Raw genomic sequence first — 14,660 nt, forward strand, 5'->3', positions numbered from 1 at the left:
AGGGTCATGCAGTCCCCTGAATGCCCCTCTGCCCAGTGTGCTGGCCCAGCCCTCTGCTTTTCCCCAGTTTACCTTGGTGGCTTAGGGAAGCCATACTCCACCCCCAGCAGGATGGAAGTCCTGGCAGGTCCCCGCCCTCACAGGGCTGCATTCGCCTCGCTAGCACTTCCCTCCGTGTCCCAGTCTTGACCAAGTGCGATGAAGAAACAGTCTAGAAGGATTTTCCTCCCTGGTAAAAAGACACATTCAGGGGAACAACTGCTCCTCTCTGTGGACCATCACCTTGCCTGTGACACCTGCAAGCTGTTGTCTGGTGACCCAGGGGGAAGGTCCTGCCACACTTAGGATGACAATGGTGCAGCAGAAAGATGGAAGGCCTGCTTTCTTCGATGAATTGTCGAACAGGGAGGCCAGGCCATTCATTGGTCATTCACCTCTGGACGTCTTGTGACATTCTGCATTGTTTAAGTCACTATTAGTTATTGTCTAAGCATCCTGACTGAGCTTTCCTCCCTGTCTCCATGGGTGGAATGTGGGACTTCAGTCATGTACAGCCAGACATGTTTCAACTCTTAGAGAGTCACTCAGTCCAGAGGAGGAGGGTCAGAGTTTGGGGAGGAAGAAGGCAGGCCCCGATTCAGGATGGCAGGCCCTGTGCCAGGGCCGTGAAGGGCCGGCAGGGGTGCGGCTGGGACAACCCCTGTGGCCCAAGATCCTGCGTCAGAGTGCCACTCATGCCCAGGGAGGAAGCCTGAGGCCCCAAGGTCTGGCTTGCTGGTGGAGGCCTGGTTACATGGGGTGTGGAGGGCAGCATGGGAGGGGCAGGAGCAGGGGATGGGAGGTCAGGGAGCTCCAAGCTGCTGGGGAGGAAAAGCTTTCAAAACCCCATTGCCCTTCCATGAGCTATTTAACAAACAGGACATCCTGCAAACGCAGAGAGAAGGCGGCCTGTGTGCTCTGGGGAGTGCCTGTCCATCCCCATTTCCTCTTGGTGGTCAGGATCAACACCCCCCATCCCAACCGCCCCCAGGACAACAGCCCAGCCCTTCTGAAGGACTATGAAGAGCAAACAGTGTTGCTCCCACAAAATGGCCAGAGTCCAGGAGCTCCTCTGAGCTCCTCTTAGTTCTAGGTAAAATGAGATGCCAGCGGCACAAACAAAGGGCTCAGATCCCCCAGGAACGAAGGTGTGAGCTACCCCACTGGGTGAAGTAACCCAGCTAATCCAGGGGCAGGCGGGGGAACGTGGAGAGCTGCTGAGGAGAGAAGCCGTCCTGTGAGCTGTTGCAGAAAAGACACTGCTATTATTTTCCCTTCCCTGCTGTGTCACATGGATTTGAGTAACTTCCACCCAATTTTAGTTTTCTTTCCTCCCTTTTCCCCCCACCATAATATAAGGCATAATACAGTTCTCAAAGTTTTGGTCACAGGACCCCTTTAACACTCTTAAAAATTATTGAGGACCCCAAGGACCTTGGTTTGTATGACTTATATCTGCATTTACCATGGTAGAAATTAAAGCCAATAACTTTAATATTAATTCATTTAAAAACAATAAATGTATTACATGTTAACTTTTTTAAGGAAAAATAACCATGTTTCCTAGAGCAACAACAAAAAAAATCTGGTGAGTAGAAGAGTGGCATTGTTGCCTTTTGCAGACCTTTAATGTCTGGCAGGAGAGAAGGAAGCTGGATTCTCTCTGTGTGTCTGCATTCCATCTGTTGCAGTGTGTTATCTTCACTGCAGAATATGAAGAGAATTGGCTTCCCTCACCCAGAGGTGTAGTGGGAAAAGAAAGACCACGTGGTCCCCAGGGGGTCCTTGGACTGCACTTTGGAGGCAGATTGTAGTAGTTACCTTTAAGCCACACATTCTACAATGTGTGGAGAGAACCAGGACAGAGCTAGAGGCAAAAGAGACACCTCTAAATACCCTAGATTAATTGCTGGATGAAGCAATGAATGAAGCAGGGATGAGCCAGTTTCATTGCCCCCTCAAAGCCACTCTGGCACTTTGACCTGGCCCTTCTAGGCTTTAACCAATTGCAGTTCAAGAAGTATGGGAAGTTCAAAGTCTTGTCGATCAGTCTGAGATCATTCCCAAAAGCCAGTCTTCCCACACACCAGGCCACCAGCCACTGAGAACACAGCCTGGGCCACCCTCCTTTTTGGGGCAATGCACAGTAATGAAGCACATGCTAGATGGGGGCACTGCTTCTGAAGGATGAGCAATGGGAAAAGGTGTGTCAGACAGCAAAGAGACTGGAAATAGCGGACCTCTGTCACTATCTCTGGTTACCCAGCATCTGCATGCCCTTCCGTTTGGGCAAATCCTTTCCGGAGTGAGTTTGGGCAGAACCCTGCCTCCTCCTATCAAAGCTGAAGGACCTTATTCTCCCTGCTTCTTGTGTTCTCCAAGGGGCAGAATGAACTCATACCGAGGGTATGCATAGCAAGGTGTACGCAGTCATATCCTCCCTCTCGGTTCTGTCATCTTGAGCTAATGGCAGACACAGCTGAGGAATTACTGGCAGCTCCAAGGGTGACACTGGTGGCATTTACTTTTCTGGTGACAGTGTCATGTGGTCAATCAACGGTGGGGCACCAGCTGTAGCCTCCTCACCAAATGGTCCCTGAGCAACAACCTTGCCTGGCTTTCTCCACACAACTGCCCTTGATCCCTATGTGCTTGCTGTGCAAGATGTCAGGCTTGCTATCAGTCTGAGCCACTGTCTGCTCTGACAGTTCCCTGTACTGGAGTCTTCTCTCTCGTTCGCCATCCACAATCCTGGATGGAGAGCCTGCCTCCCACTTTATCTAGGGTGCTTCTGAGGCCTATCTAGACTCTGCTTCTTCCTCAGTCCAGTGCCTCCTCCAGTGATCTCCCTGTGCTGTTTTGACCTTTCCAGAGCATCCTGCAGAGCCCCCCAAGAAGCGCTCGGAGCATAGCACTGCCAGAAAACTCCTGTTTGGAGCCTCCAGGGCCTCTTTCTAGTTTACAGAGGGGCCTAAACACAGGGTCTTCCTCATCTTGCTTCAAGTCCCCTGCCTCCTCAAATAGATTTCCTGCTAATTATTATTACATTAAACTACCTTTTTGAAATAACAGAATGTTTGTAAAGCAGAGAGGAAAAAATCATTCATGATCTTTTCCTCAAATTTTGTGATTCCTTGTTGATCTTTAGAACTATCTTGCAAAAGCTCTGCAGACTGTCATTGTCCCTGGGGGGTGTACTGGCCCACTGAGATCAGGCTTGGCCTTCTGCTTTGGCCCACAGAATGAATGTACTTGACATACTTCACCCATGAGCGGGGGTTATATTGTGCTTGCAGGGTTTGGCTTGGCTTTGTGTGCTTCTGCCATGATAGGACATACCCCAGGGAATGCTACTCCTCCACCTGGGATCAAGAATAGAGAAGGGATGTGTGTGAAGACCTGAATCAAACCCATGGCCTGCCAACTTGTAAGCCTGAAAGGGGGAATTTGCAATTACCAACCATGGAGGGTTTTGAGTTAGTTTTGCAGGAAAAGCTGACATATCATCTTACAGGAAAAACTAATTACACAATTTGATACATGCTAAATATTGTGGAGAGCCAGAGTTACATGGTAATTAGGTAAATCCTCAGGTACAGCTCAGCCCAACTTTTACAGACTAACTTTCCACAGCCTGTGACTCCAAGTTTTTATCTGAAGTTTTTGAGGTGGAAATGAATCTGACACCTATTGGCCCCCATGGGTGAGGAGGCTTGTTATCACTTCCACACACAGGCACTCCAGTACTAGGCTTTGGAGGAGTAGAGGGGATAAGACGGATTGGGTGTGGGCAGGAACTCCAAAGTCAGCAGGAATCCCACCAGGTGCCAAGAAGTCCAAGCCTGAAACTACAGCCAGGAGGGGCTGGTGAACCCACTGTTGCCCCCAAACCTACTCCTCTACTCCTAAACCTTACTGATATTCCTGTCAATGTTGTTTGAGATGTATATGGAGGTGGAGGGGCGATCAGGAGCATGGGGCTCCTGAAAGCAAGGGTGGGCATGAAGTTGTATGTGAAGGTCACTCCGATGCCAGTAGTATCCTTCCATGTATTTTGCACACCCTGCTTGTTCCCTCCCACAGGTAGAGTGCTATCTTCTTACTGTCACTTTTAACTTTATGCTTTGTGCTTGTGGGGTGGGGCCACATTTGAATGGCTCTCTACTGTATCCCCACTGTCTAGCACCATGTCTGGCTCAGAGTAGGTCCTCAATACACATTTTTTGAGAAAATGAATGAATAAATCCTTATGAAATTTTACATCCACTGCTGCTCAGAGCTGCTTCCCATATTTGAATGGCTAGTGGGAACATGTACATTGTGTGTGTGTGTGTGTGTCAGCTCTGCCCCTTATTAGCTAAACTGTGCTGTGGCATCCTCAGGCTTTCAGACACTAGGTTCCAAGGACTAGCATTTGTTCCTAGCACGCCCCTTTGCCAGGTAAATTATTTACTAATTCATGTGGAGCCTGACTGGGATCACTTTTACCAAGTTGCTAATAATACAGATTCCAGAGAAGAAAAGAAGGTGGCGTGAGAAGGCAGAAACCTCCTCCCAAAACCATATATATAATACGAAAATACAGCAAATACAAATAAGCTTGAAAGAGTGACCGGAAAGAAGACAATGACAGACTGCCTACATACGGGGAAAAGAGAATACCTCACGGAAAAGAATAAAGTAGCAAAGCCATGATCCAGTGAAACCCAAGACCTCCCCCCACCCCAGATCACAGGTGGGAGGAAGAGAAATGGAGCAGGGAGTGAGTAGAAGCCAAGAAATGCTGAACACCAGCCCTGGAGATCTGCTCCAAGAGCACAAATCCACATTACATGGTGCTCTGGAGATTAGGGGGATAGGAAAGCAGACAGGCAGAATACTCAGAAAGACTGAGATTTCAGCCACTTGTGGAGAACAGGTACCTACAACCAGCTGCCCTGGGACAAAAGGTGGGCACTTTGAAAGACTTCCAGTAGCAAGAGGGTTGCTAATGGGGCAAGGATTACAGAGAACTGGCTGCTCAGGAGAAAGGACAGGTGGACAAAATCGTCCTGGCACAGTTAGCCCAGCAGGTTGGGAACTTTCAGGAGCTTCAGGCGATCCATCCCCCTGGCTGGCAATGCAGACTGAGGGTCCCCACTGTGATACACAGCCTGCTGCTCCTTCCTCCTGACTAATACTGGTTTTCAAACCTGCTGCCCCTGCCATTGTGCCAGGCCAGCTGGAGGGTGGCCCTGCCCACAGCAGATACAGGGGCATAATGCAGAGGCTCCTCCCTGCATTCTAAGTTCATGGGCCCTGGCAGTGGAGGCAGGCGTTATAGCCAGGAAGCAGGAAAGAGCTTTTACCTCCTGGCAGGCACTGGTGCTGCTCGCCTGCGACCCCCAACCATGGCTCCATGTGCTAGGCAGCTCCAGAGAGTAGAACTTCTGGCACTAGAGGGCGCCAGCTACACGAAGCTATTCCATAGTAATCCTTAGAAATATGAAATGGCAAAAGAACCTGATACAAAACAAAATCCCTCAAACACCAGAAAGAGGGCTAAGTGAAACTGAAAATACCAATCATCTTGATAAACATTTCAAAATAAAAATCATAAACATGCTCACAGAGGTAAAGAAAAATATTCAAGATCTCAGAGAGGACTTCAAGAAAGAGACAGAAACTTTGAAAAATACAGTATCTGATACAAAACATATAATGGAAGGGTTTAAAAGTAGATTAGACAAGGTAGAGGAGATGGTAAATGAAATATAAATTAGAGAACAGGAATATAAAGAAGCTGAGGCACAGAGAGAAAAAAGGATCTCTAGGAATGAAAAAATAAGAGCACTATGTGACCAATTCAAATGGAACAATATTCACATTATAGGTGTATCAGAAGAATAATAGAGAGAAAAAGGGATAGAAAGTGTCTTTGAGGAAATAATTGCTGAAAACTTCTCCAATCTGGGGAAGGAAAGTCTCTTAGGCCATGGAAGTGCACAGATCTCCCAATACAGGGACCCAAGGAAGATAACATGAAGAGGTACATAATAATTAAAATGGCAAAGATCAAGGACAAGGACAGAATATTAAAAGCAGCCAGAGAGAGAAAAAAGTTCACATACAAAGGAAAACACATCAGGCCATTATCAGACTTCTCAGCAGAAACCTTATGGACTAGAAGACAGTAGCATGCTGTATTTAATGCAATGAAACAGAAGGGCCTTGGACCAAGAATACTCTACCTGACAAGATTATCATTTACATTTGAAGCAGAGATTAAACAATTTCCAGATGAGCAAAAGTTGAGGGAATTTACCTCCCACAAACAGTCTCTACAGTGTATTTTGTAGGAACTGCTATACATGGAAGTGCTCCTAAGGCTAAATAGCTGTCCCCAGAGGAAATAAAACCACAATAAAGGAAGTAGACAAATTAATAAGCACAGGCAAAAGTAAATCAACTATCAACAAAGTCAGTCAAGGGAGAAACAAAGAATACAGAATATGACACCTAATATTTAAACAGAGGAGGAAGAAGAAAAAGAAGGGAGAAAAAAAAGAACCTTTACATTGTGTTTGAAACAAGTGTATTAAGCGAGTTAAGTTAGACTGCTAGATAGTAAAGAAGCTGCCCTTGAACCTTTGGTAAACACAAAACTAAAGCTTGCAATGGCAATAAGTACATATCTATTGATAATCACCCTAAAAGTAAATGGACTGAATGCACCAATCAAAAGACAGAGAATTACAGAATGGATAAAAAAACAAGACCCACCCATCTATATGCTGCCTACAAGAGACTCACTTCAAACCCAAAGACATACACAGACTAAAAGACTAAAAGTGAAGGGATGGAAAATATATTTCATGCAAATAATAGGGAGAAAAATGCAGGAGTTGCAGTATTTGTATCAGACAAAATAGACTTCAAAACAAAGAAAGTAACAAAAGACAAAGAAGGACATTACATAATGATAAAGGGGTCAGTCCAACAAGAGGATATAACCATTATAAATATTTATGCAACCAACACAGGAGCACCGACATATGTAAAACAAATACTAACAGAATTAAAGGGGAAGTAGAATGCAATGCATTCATTTTAGGAGACATACCACTCACTGCAAAGGACAGATCAACCAGACAAAAAATAAGTAAGGAGACAGAGGCATTGAACAACACATTAGAACAGATGGACCTAATAGACATCTACAGAACTCTCCACCCAAAAGCAGCAGGATACACATTCTTCTCAACTGCACATGGAACATTTTGAACAACAGATCATATACTAGGCCAAAAAAGAGCCTCAGTAAATTAAAAAAGATTGAAATTGTACCAATCAGCTTCTCAGACCACAAAGGTATGAAAATAGAAATAAACTACACCAAGAAAACAAAAAAGCTCACAAACACAAGGAGGCTTAACAACATGCTCCTAAATAACCAATGGATCAACGACCAACTAAAAACAGAGATCAAGCAATATATGGAGACAAATGCCAACAATAACTCAACACTGCAAAAGCTGCGGGATACAGTGAAGGCTGTGCTAAGAGGGAAGTATATTGCAATACAGGTTTACCTCAGGAAAGAAGAACAATCCCATATGAACAGTCTAAACTCACCATTAATGAAACTTGAAAAAGAAAAACAAATGAGTCCCAAAGTCAATAGAAGGAGGAACATAATAAAGATTACAGCAGAAATAAATAAAATCAAGATGAATAAAATAATAGAATCAATGAAAGCAGAAGCTGGTTGAGAAAATAAACAAAATAGATAACCCCTTAGCCAGACTTATCAAGAAAAGAGTCTACACACATAAACAGAATCAGAAATGAGAATGGAAAAATCACTACGGACAGCACAGAAATACAAATAATTATTAGAGAATACTATAAAAAATTATTTGCTAACAAACTGGATAACCTAGAAGAAATGGACAACTTTCTGGAAAAACACAACCTTCTAAGGCTGACCCAGAAAGAAACAGAAAATCTGAACAGATTACTAGCAACAAAATTGAATTAGTAATAAAAAAACTACCTAAGAACAAAATCCCAAACCAGATGGCTTCACTGCTAAATTTTATCATACATTTAGTGAAGACCTAATACCCATACTCCTTAAAGTTTTCCAAAAAGTAGAAGAGAGAATACTTCCAAACTCATTCTATGAGGCCAGCATCACCCTAATACCAAAACCAGGCAAAGACACCACAAAAAAAGAAAATTACAGACCAGTATCCCTGATAACATAGATACAAAAATACTCAACAAAATATAAGCAAACCGAATTAAAAAATACATCAAAAAGATCATCATGATCAAGTAGGATTTATTCCTGGGACACAAAGATGGTACAATATTCGAAAACCCATCAACATCAACCACCACGTCAACAAAAAGGACAAAAATCAAATGATCATCTCCATAGATAATGAAAAAGCATTTGACAAAATTCAACATCCATTCATGATAAAAACTCTCAACAAAATGGGTATAGAGGGCAAGTACCTCAACATAATAAAGGCCATATACAACGAACACACAGCCAACATCATATTTAACAGCAAAAAGTTGAAAGCTTTTCCTTTAAGATCGGGGACAAGACAAGGATGTCCACTCTCCTCACTTTTATTCAACATAGTACTGGAGGTCCTAGCCACGGCATCAGACAACACAAGGAAATAAAAGGCATCTGGGTTGGTAAGGAAGAAGTTAAAACTGTCACTGTTTGCAGATGACATATCATACATAACAAACCCTAAATAATCCACCCCAAAACTACTAGAACTAATAATTCAATTCAGCAAATTTGCAGGATACAAAATTAACATACAGAAAAGCTGTTGTAGTCCTATATACTAACGATGAACTAGCAGAAACAGAAATCAGGAAAAATTCTATTTACAATTCCATCAAAAAGAATAAAATACCTAGGAATAAACCTAACCAAGGTGGTGAAAGACCTACACCCTGAAAACTACAAGACACTCATGAGAGAAATTAAAGAAGACACCAATAAATGAAAAAACATCCTGTGTTCATGGATAGGAAGAATTAATATTGTCAAAATGGCCATCCTGCCTAAAACAATGTACAGATTCAATGCAATCCCTATCAAAATACCAACAGCATTCTTCAATGAACTAGAGCAAATAGTTGTAAAATTCATATGAAACGACAAAAGATCCCAAATAGCGAAAGCAATCCTGAGAAGGAAGAATAAAGCTGGGGGGGTTATGCCCCCAACTTCAAGCTCTCCTACAAAGCCACAGTAATCAGAACAATTTGGTACTGGTACAAGAAGAGACCCATAGATAACTGGAACAGAATAGATAGCCCAGATATAAACCCAAGCATATATGGTCAATTAATATACAATAAAGGAGCCATGAATATACAATGGGGAAAAGACAGCCTCTTCAACAACTGGTGTCGGTAAAATGGGACAGCTACATGTTAACAGGACAGCTACACGTAAGGGAATGAAACTGGATTATTGTCTAACTCCATACACAAAAGTAAACTTGAAGTGGATCAAAGACCTGAATGTAAGTCATGAAACCATAAAACTCTTAAAAGAAAACACAGGCAAAAATTTCTTGAATATAAAGATGGGTAACTTTTTCACATCTCCTCTGGCTAGGGAAACAAAAGCAAAAATGAACAAATTGGACTGCATCAAACTAAAAAGCTTCTGTACAGCAAAGAACACCATCAGTAGAACAGAAAGGCATCCTACAGTATGGGAGAATATATTTGTAAATGACATATCTGACAAGGGGTTAACATCCAAAATATATAAAGAACTCACATGCCTCAACACCCAAAAGACAAATAACCCAATTAAAAAATGGGTGGAGGATCTGAACAGACACTTCTCAAAGAAATTCAGATGGCCAACAGGCACATGAAAAGATGCTCCACATCGCTAATCACCAGAGAAATGCAAATTAAAACCACAATGAGATACCACCTCACACCAATTAGGATGGCCGCCATTGAAAAGACAAGGAAGAAATGCTGGCAAGGATGTGGAGAAAGGGGAACCCTCCTACACTGCTGGTGGGAATGTAAATTAGTTCAACCACGGTGGAAAGCAATACGGAGGTGAATTCCACTCCTAGTAATTTACCTGAAGAAAACAATATCCCAGACTCAAAATGACATATGTATCCCTATGTTTACTGCAGCACTATTTACAATAGCCAAGATATGGAAGCAACCTAAGTATCCATCAATAGATGAATGGATAAAGATGTGGTACATATACACAATGGAATACTATTCAGCCATAAGAAGAAAACAAATCCTAGCATTTGCAACAACATGAATGGACCTAGAGGGTATTATCCTCAGTGAAATTAGCCAGGAGGAGAAAGACAAGTACCAAATTATTTCACTCATTTGTGGAGTATAACGACAAAGCAAAACTGAAGGAACGAAACAGCAGCTGACTCACAGACTCCAAGAACGGACTAGTGGTTACCAAAGGGAAGGTGGTGGGGAGGATGGGTGGGGTGGGAGGGAGAAGGGGATTAAGTGACATTATGATTAGCAAACATAATGTAGGGGAGTCACAGGGAAGACAGTATAGTACAGAAAAGGCAAGTAGTGACTCTATAGCACCTTACTACGCTGATGGACAGTGACTGCAAAGGGGTGTGTGTGTGTGGGGGGACTTATAATATGGGTGAATGCAGTAACCACAGTTGCTCATGTGAAACCTTCGAAAGATTGTGTGTCAATGATACCTTAATAAAAAAATAATAAATACATTTTTTAAAAAAAGGATTCCTTCCAGCCTTTTCCCCAGTAATACCTCTACACCTTTTTATTTTAACCTTCTTTTCAACGTTATTTATTTGTTCTCAGTCAGAAGAACATCACTCTTCCAGGATCAGGGTTTTGCCCTTCTGATTCTATGGTGTACCACCAGTACTTAAAGAAACATTGCAGTTATTTTAAAAACTACCTGACCTATTATTTCCCTGTTGCTGATAGATCAAAAAGTGTCATCCTTAAAATAATACCTGATCCTATTAGTTGTTTTTGCTTAAGACCACTCTCTCCAGTTTTCCAATGACAAGTAATACTTTATATTGTGGACCACTAATATTCTAAGATTTTAAAATATGCACAAATCACTTATTGTTTATTGTGGTTCTTCCTGAAGAGATGATGGTACTACCTGTGTGGGAAAACTCAAGGTACCAAATAAGTGTCACTTTATGGCCTGGTACTACACTGGAGCATATCACCTGTTCCCACAGGATGGTGGCTCTTCCCTGTACTAAAAGAGGCCTTAAAACTGTACATACTGAGTCACCTAACATCTGAATATTAAGATCCATGGGATTTTTCATTCCCTATACTCATGACTAGTACTGTGATAAGATCCCACACTGGGTAAATACTAATGTTTAAAGCAATCTTTAAGGATATCTGCAATAAACACTTATCTTCACATATAAACTTAAAAAATACTTTAACATAATACATTGTGCTGCACAGAACTGGAATTCAACATAATATATTACATTGCTAAAATATTCGTATAAATATCATATATGTATGGATTCAGTGCATTAGAAAAATTCACCTATTGGGATATTAAAGACCAATATCAGCAAAGCTCAAAGAGAGAACTGTTTTAACAGTGGGAACACTAACAATAATAACTATGAGGCTTATAAACAAGTGGTGGGTAAGAGAATTGTTTGCATTGCTATTGATTATGTCACAACAGGCACAATCTGAAATACAATTTTAGACTAGCAGTGTATAAAAATAATTTTTTCAGCAATACCTTTGGTAGGTATAGTACACATAAAAATACCCAGCTGCATTGGCTATTCCATTTAAGGACCTACTAAAGCAATTTAACTTACTGCTCCCAAGCTAGCTCTTTAAGCACCAAACCAGAAAGCTCTCTCACACATGTATACACACCACTTACTAACACAGCCAGAAAGTAAAATAACCTCCTATATCTGTAGTACATCCTGATGAGTCACTGATAGGCATCAGTCCTCAACAAGCATGAGATGACGGTGTCTGAAGCCTGTTTTCAATTTCAGGTCTGGGATGGATGAACAAAGAGGCAAAAAGAAGGTGGATTTTGTGTGTGTGAATGGTTTCTATTCCATTGATGCTGCTCTCTAGAAAAGGAACTTAATCTGGCATATCAATATTTAACTCGGGAGGTGGGGGAACATATTTTCCAGGGCTCTGGGTTATAACTACCCTGGCCTTTTTTCCAAAAATTGGAGCAATTTTAGGAGCATCTGGAATGGATGTTTCTTCAGCATCTTCGCTATCTTCATGATGTAGATCATATGAAATGTTCCCATATTCCCTTAAAAATGGGAAAATTTCCAGCACAAACTGACAGAAATCTCTGCGAATACCAAACCACCAGTGGTTGCCCCCTTTTCGCCTAAATGTTGTAGCCATTAAAGTTAGCAATGAAAGCCAAAGGGGGGCAAATATGGAAATGTAAGAGAATGTATTGTGGCCATCCAATCTGTGAACGAGTAGAACCTCAAAAGTGAGAAGGGGCACCACAATCGCTATCCAGCTGATGGCCATGGTCACGTGTGTTCTTCGCTGTTCTGCAGCCACATCCAAGGCCCGCAGGCACAGGAGTGACCAGACGATGTAATAGAGGACAACCAAGCAGAGGAACGACATGAGGATCCAGAGGGGCACGAACACCACCAGCCACGGCCAGCGGATAATCCTGTCCAGCCTCAGAGCAATGAAGATGAACTGCAGGATGTTGACAGAACACAGGATCTCCAGCTCGAGAGACCTATCGTGTCGGAAGCCCCAGACGCAGGCGGCCACGGACACTGGGGACACGAAGAAGAGCGGCATGAACACCAGCAGCCAGAAGTGGGTCCCCCTCTCCATCCTGTCGCAGACCAGGACTTCGAACATGAGCAGCAGCAGGTGGATGCCCACGGCGATCAACATGGCTTTGAACTCCACGCAGGCCTCCCCTTCGGCGCGATAGCGAGGGTTGCGGGCCCAAACGCCGGCGCCCACCGAGGCACCCGCGATAACCAAGAGCTTCCACAGCCATATGGGAGCGAAGACGGCCCAGTAGCTCCAGTGGATGAGGCCGTCCAGGCGGAGGGGCAGCAATACGGCGAAGAGCAGCAGGCAGGCATAGATGAGGAACTTACTAGGGTTGAAGTCTTGGAACAAGCCTCTGGGGTTCATGGCGAAGCCGCGTCTCAGTCCCTCTTATCGGGCACCGCGTCTCCGCCGCTGCCCGGCCCAGCCTGCGGCTGCTCCACCTCAGAAGCGGCCGGGGGCCGCGGGGAGGTGGTTAGACCCACGGTGCCGAGAAGCCGGAACACGTGCGTGCGGGGTCACGTGGCCAGGCCGGAAGCGCGGTGGGGCGTGGTGCGCTCCCCCGCACTCTCCCAGCGGCCCAGGCGGCGCGGCGTCTCGGAGCCGGGTGCTGCCTTAGCCCCGCCGCCGCCCTCCTTCAGTCCGTACCCATTTGGAAAGCAGCTACTGCGCGTAGCATCGGGGCGGGCGGGCGAGCGGCTCGGGCCCTGATCCTGACGAGCTGCCGACTTCGGAAGCGAGCGGGCAGGAACTTCCGGCGGACGCTTCCTGGCGGCGCCTGGGGCTCGGAGGCGGGCGTGAGCTCACATCCTTCCGGCCAGCCCAGGGGCGGGGCTGCTCGCGTTCCCTGTACCCCTCTGCACCGGCTTTGGGACGCGGGCACCCACCGTGAGGCTCCGGCTCCTGGAGCGCGGATCCGGAAACGACCTGGGCACGAGCGAAAGCGGGTGGTGGCCGGGTGTGGGAGTTTGTGAGCGAGGGAGTGGGTGCCGGTAGCTATGAATGCACAGGGTAGGTGTGTGAGTGTGTATGCGCGCGCGCCAGTGAGGCGGTGGGTTGGTCCCAATGCCCAGGAGGGAGGGAGTGAATGCCTTCGGTAGGGTAGCGGGACTTGACCTGGAACAAATAGCTTCCAGGGGGCTGGACTCCACCCGGCGGGGCAACGGATACTTCTCAAGCTGCCTGTGAAATGGCCGAGGCCGAGTGCCGAAGCGGCAGCGGTGGTCTTACACCTGCGCCTTTTCCCCCAGAAGTGGAGCGCAGGTACTGGGGAGGGTGTTAGACCTCGCAGAACTCCAGTGTCCTGCGGAGCAGGCGATGAAACTGGACCCAGAAAGCAGGTGCCTCTCGGTTCAGGTAACCGAGCAGGTTAGGAGCAGAATGGAGACTCAGATTCAGGGCTCTTGACTTTAAGTCCGTAATCCTCATTTTGATTTTCTTGGTTCTGCCTAAATCTGATTTTCACAGAACAATGTTGGGAAAAGGGCCGGAAGTGAAGAAATTTCGGTTCTATTCCAGGCCCTAACAACCCTTCAGGTGAGAAACCTAGCCAGATTCGTTACTTCTGTCTTGGCCTCAGTTTCCTGGGCTATTAAGTTGGGGCCTGACCTGAGTGGGCTCCAGGGGCCAGCAGAGCTGCAGCAGGTCTGTGATTCGGAGCACGCCCCTAACCTCTTTCGCCAGCTGGGCAGACCCTGGAAGACTTCTCCCTCATTCTCCAGTCTTCCTGTGCTCAGCAGATCCCTGGCTCCTTGTCCTTCCTGCCT

At 45.0% G+C, this 14,660-nt stretch overlaps 1 protein-coding gene across 1 annotated transcript; it reads right to left on the bottom strand.

The window, feature by feature from the left end:
* Positions 1-1,246: 1,246 nt before the first annotated feature.
* Positions 1,247-13,621, bottom strand: TMEM185B (transmembrane protein 185B). The gene has a single exon (XM_057505710.1). It carries the CDS (start codon positions 13,258-13,260, stop codon positions 12,208-12,210), a length of 1,053 nt encoding a protein of 350 aa, XP_057361693.1. The 5' UTR covers positions 13,261-13,621; the 3' UTR covers positions 1,247-12,207.
* Between the last annotated feature and the right edge of the window lie 1,039 nt (positions 13,622-14,660).

Source organism: Manis pentadactyla, chromosome 8 (assembly GCF_030020395.1).
Source record: "Manis pentadactyla isolate mManPen7 chromosome 8, mManPen7.hap1, whole genome shotgun sequence".
In the NCBI taxonomy this organism is placed as follows: domain Eukaryota; kingdom Metazoa; phylum Chordata; class Mammalia; order Pholidota; family Manidae; genus Manis; species Manis pentadactyla.